The 3,191-nt window shown below is 37.5% G+C and overlaps 1 protein-coding gene across 1 annotated transcript; it reads left to right on the top strand.

Annotated features, from left to right (window-relative positions):
- The first annotated feature begins 1,553 nt into the window (after positions 1-1,553).
- LOC122305584 (signaling peptide TAXIMIN 2-like) lies at positions 1,554-2,467 on the top strand. Its single transcript, XM_043118176.1, has 2 exons — positions 1,554-1,788; positions 2,182-2,467. The coding sequence occupies exons 1-2, from the start codon at positions 1,691-1,693 to the stop codon at positions 2,303-2,305; spliced, it is 222 nt and encodes a 73-aa protein (XP_042974110.1). The 5' UTR covers positions 1,554-1,690; the 3' UTR covers positions 2,306-2,467.
- Positions 2,468-3,191: the final 724 nt, after the last annotated feature.

Raw genomic sequence — 3,191 nt, forward strand, 5'->3', positions numbered from 1 at the left:
ATTGGATTAGTCAAACCCAGAAATGGGTAACTTTGACCTACAGTAAATGTACCCAATCTTTCATATTTGAAGTGCTACTGTGCACTCATCTTCATATTATTTTATTCTATTTATTTCATCTACCGGTCAATTTTCTTTTCCCTCTCTCCCCATTTCCTCCCCGCGTTTTCTCTCCCCATTTCCTCCCCGATGTTGATAGCATTTGCTCTCTGCTCGGCACTAAACCTGTACATTCTCATTGGCTCATCCTTGACACTTTTAATTTCCAAGGATTTGATACCCGAACCTGGAGGCAAAGAATATGCTACCTCCGGAGAAGGGAAGTAGTGAATCAAATCATACGCATCACTCAACCCATCCTCACACGCTCCTGGCTCCAACATCGAAAGCTCGGCAACCAAGAACCCCACCACATTTTAGCAAAACTTCAAACTTTCCAGGCAGCCAAACAGGAGGGTTAAGGAAAATGAAAGCACGGACAGACAGACCGAGAGCTGAGCGTCGGGATCAAGAATTCGGCGAAAGAGGTCTAACTGTTCGATACAGAGTCGCTAAAAATCAGGGATCGGGAGAACCAAGCGACTCTTGTGGTCCTTTTCAGTCCTCTGCAAGAACTCAACGGGGGAGGTGGAAGCTCTACGAATGGTGGAGGCGACAGCGGCGGCGGAGGAGACCATGGGTCCCTCGGGTTCATCGTGGTTAGAGACGTGGCGGAGCGTGTGGGGGTTAGGATTAGTGAGGGAAGAAGAAGCTTGGGTGAAGAGGAAGAAGGGGAGTCTTCTATGATTGGAAGGGGAAGAGTTGGAGTTGGAGAGAGGTGGTCGAGGAGTAGTTGCAGACAGTAGCATCGTAGACGATGTATTGGAGGGGAAGGCCAGAGGAGAGTGGATGGAGCCAAATCCAAGGCCGAAGGCAAGCGACTTGGCCGTTGAAAGGCTGAAAGCTGTGTGGAGGAGATGAAACAAAACAAAAAAGCTCAAGGCAAAAAGTGGACGATATTTTCAAACTTGCAACGATGCCGTTTCGATATTTTCAAATTAAATTATTAATGTACATATAGTAGGTTTAATTAAAAAATATGAAAAAAAAATTATTATTAAAAATATAATATTATATTATTATTTTGATGAATCTAATGGCTAATCCAATGTGGAATTATGGATAGGAAGATTTTAGAATTATGAAAAAGTTGTACTTTTCATCAAAATTTGAAGATGGCTTTGATGAAGCCAATACCAATGCTCTAACAAATAGGATTTTTCTTGACCCGGATCGAACACCAAACTTGAAAATTTGTCAATATTGGTAGCAATTAATACCTAATATCAATATCAAGTCTATAGGCTATATATAAAAGTCAGAAAAACACAAGTAGAAGTGTTTGCGCGTTGTTGACCGAAAGCAAGCACGAAATGGTGACGAAGCTTCTGAAAACCAATTTCCCAAAATACCCAAACTTTCAATTTCTGCACACGCGAGCAAGTCTCTTGCAAATGGCATTTTAGACTTCCACGAGGGTGTTTCTGTCAATCAATGAACCTAGAAACCTGGTGGTTGCGTTTGGCGTCGACTCCGTCGCAGTCTTTACGTTTTCTTTGAACCCATAGATACGAGATCCCACTACTTCCTCTCTTCCAACCCGAAGAGGAGAAATTACAGAGAGAGAGAGAGAGAGAGAGTGAGAGAGAGAATGGAAGATTGTAGGCCATTGGGTTTCTTGCTGGGATTACCTTTCGCAATGGTGGCATTGATTTTATCACTGGTGGGTGCAGTTATCTGGATTTTTGGGTGAGTTTTCTCTTCTTTTTTTCCTCCTCTTCAACCCAACCTTAAACCTTTAACCCTTAGATCATATAAAGAACACTACCCCATAAATAAAACTAACACGATTTAGATTCTTAAATCGCACCATTCATAGTTGATATGTATTGATCTTTCCTTTGGTACAACTCTCCAATTCGGTAATTAATTTGTCTCCTATTCATGAATAAAGTCTATCTGTTTTTCTATACTGATAGTTTTGATGAAATCTACCATGAATCTGTACAAGAAACTCATGTGTACATAAATATTGGCTGTTCCTAATCATATGATCCATTAATAATGAATATTATATATATTAATTGCTGGTTGTTTGTTCATAATCTTTGGTTTTTTAAAATGTGAATGCATGGTTGGCAGGTCTGTGCTGAGTTGTTTTTGCCCATGTTGCATATGTTGTACTGGACTTGCGAATATGGCGGTGGGTCTGGTGAAGCTTCCTGTGAAAGTGCTTAGATGGTTCATTGAAAAGATCCCTTGTTAGACTTGATCTTCTATTCTTTTTTTCTTTCATTCTTAAACTTAATTGTTCAGATATTCATAATTAATGCTTGATTAGTTTTTAATTTTTAATTTTTTTCAAACGGGTTAACTCTATTTCGTTATGTGATTTATGGTCAAATTAATATTTAGAGATACATGGATATATCTCTGTGTTGATTTTCTTTCTACTTCTTCTTGTGTTCTTTTCTTTTTGTTATCTTTATCCCAAAAAGAAAAAAAAAAATGGTGAATTTAAATCATGTATTGCTGGGAATTGGTTGGGTTTTTTTTTTTTTTTTTTTTTTTTTGTTCCAAGAGATTTTATAAATTAACACTAACTTTGTTCCAAGAGATTTTATAAATTAACACTAACTTCCGACCAATTTCGATAAAGGAAGTACGTAGTACCGATTGATATCCAGTGTCTAACCCGCCATTTTGTTTTACTCTCTTTGTTTTAATAATGTTTCTATTTTTTGTTTTGTATTTTTCTTGAGACTTTTTGGCCTTTTCAACTAATTAATTCTCTGACTTTCTATGTATTATGTTATACTTTAATATGACATTTGGGCCACGAGGTTTTAATTTATTTGACGGGTGGCAACAATGTCCTTAGTGAATCTAACGAGAGTCGGATTTAATTGCAAAAAACATCAAATCCAAGAATTAAGATGCTAAAACTTAAAACTCATTGAACTTTTTTATATAGCGTGAAAACTGTGGTATCGATTATGCTTTCAACTTTTTATTGTGGACGTGTTTCACACCTATCCTAAGCAAACTTGCACCAGAAAGATCAGAAAAGAATTGAAGGGTATTAAATGCCTCCAATGCCTAATTCAAATTGACTGTATATATAATATCTTCGTGAATCCAATGCAACAATT

The sequence above is a fragment of the Carya illinoinensis genome, chromosome 3 (assembly GCF_018687715.1).
Source record: "Carya illinoinensis cultivar Pawnee chromosome 3, C.illinoinensisPawnee_v1, whole genome shotgun sequence".
NCBI lineage: Eukaryota > Viridiplantae > Streptophyta > Magnoliopsida > Fagales > Juglandaceae > Carya > Carya illinoinensis.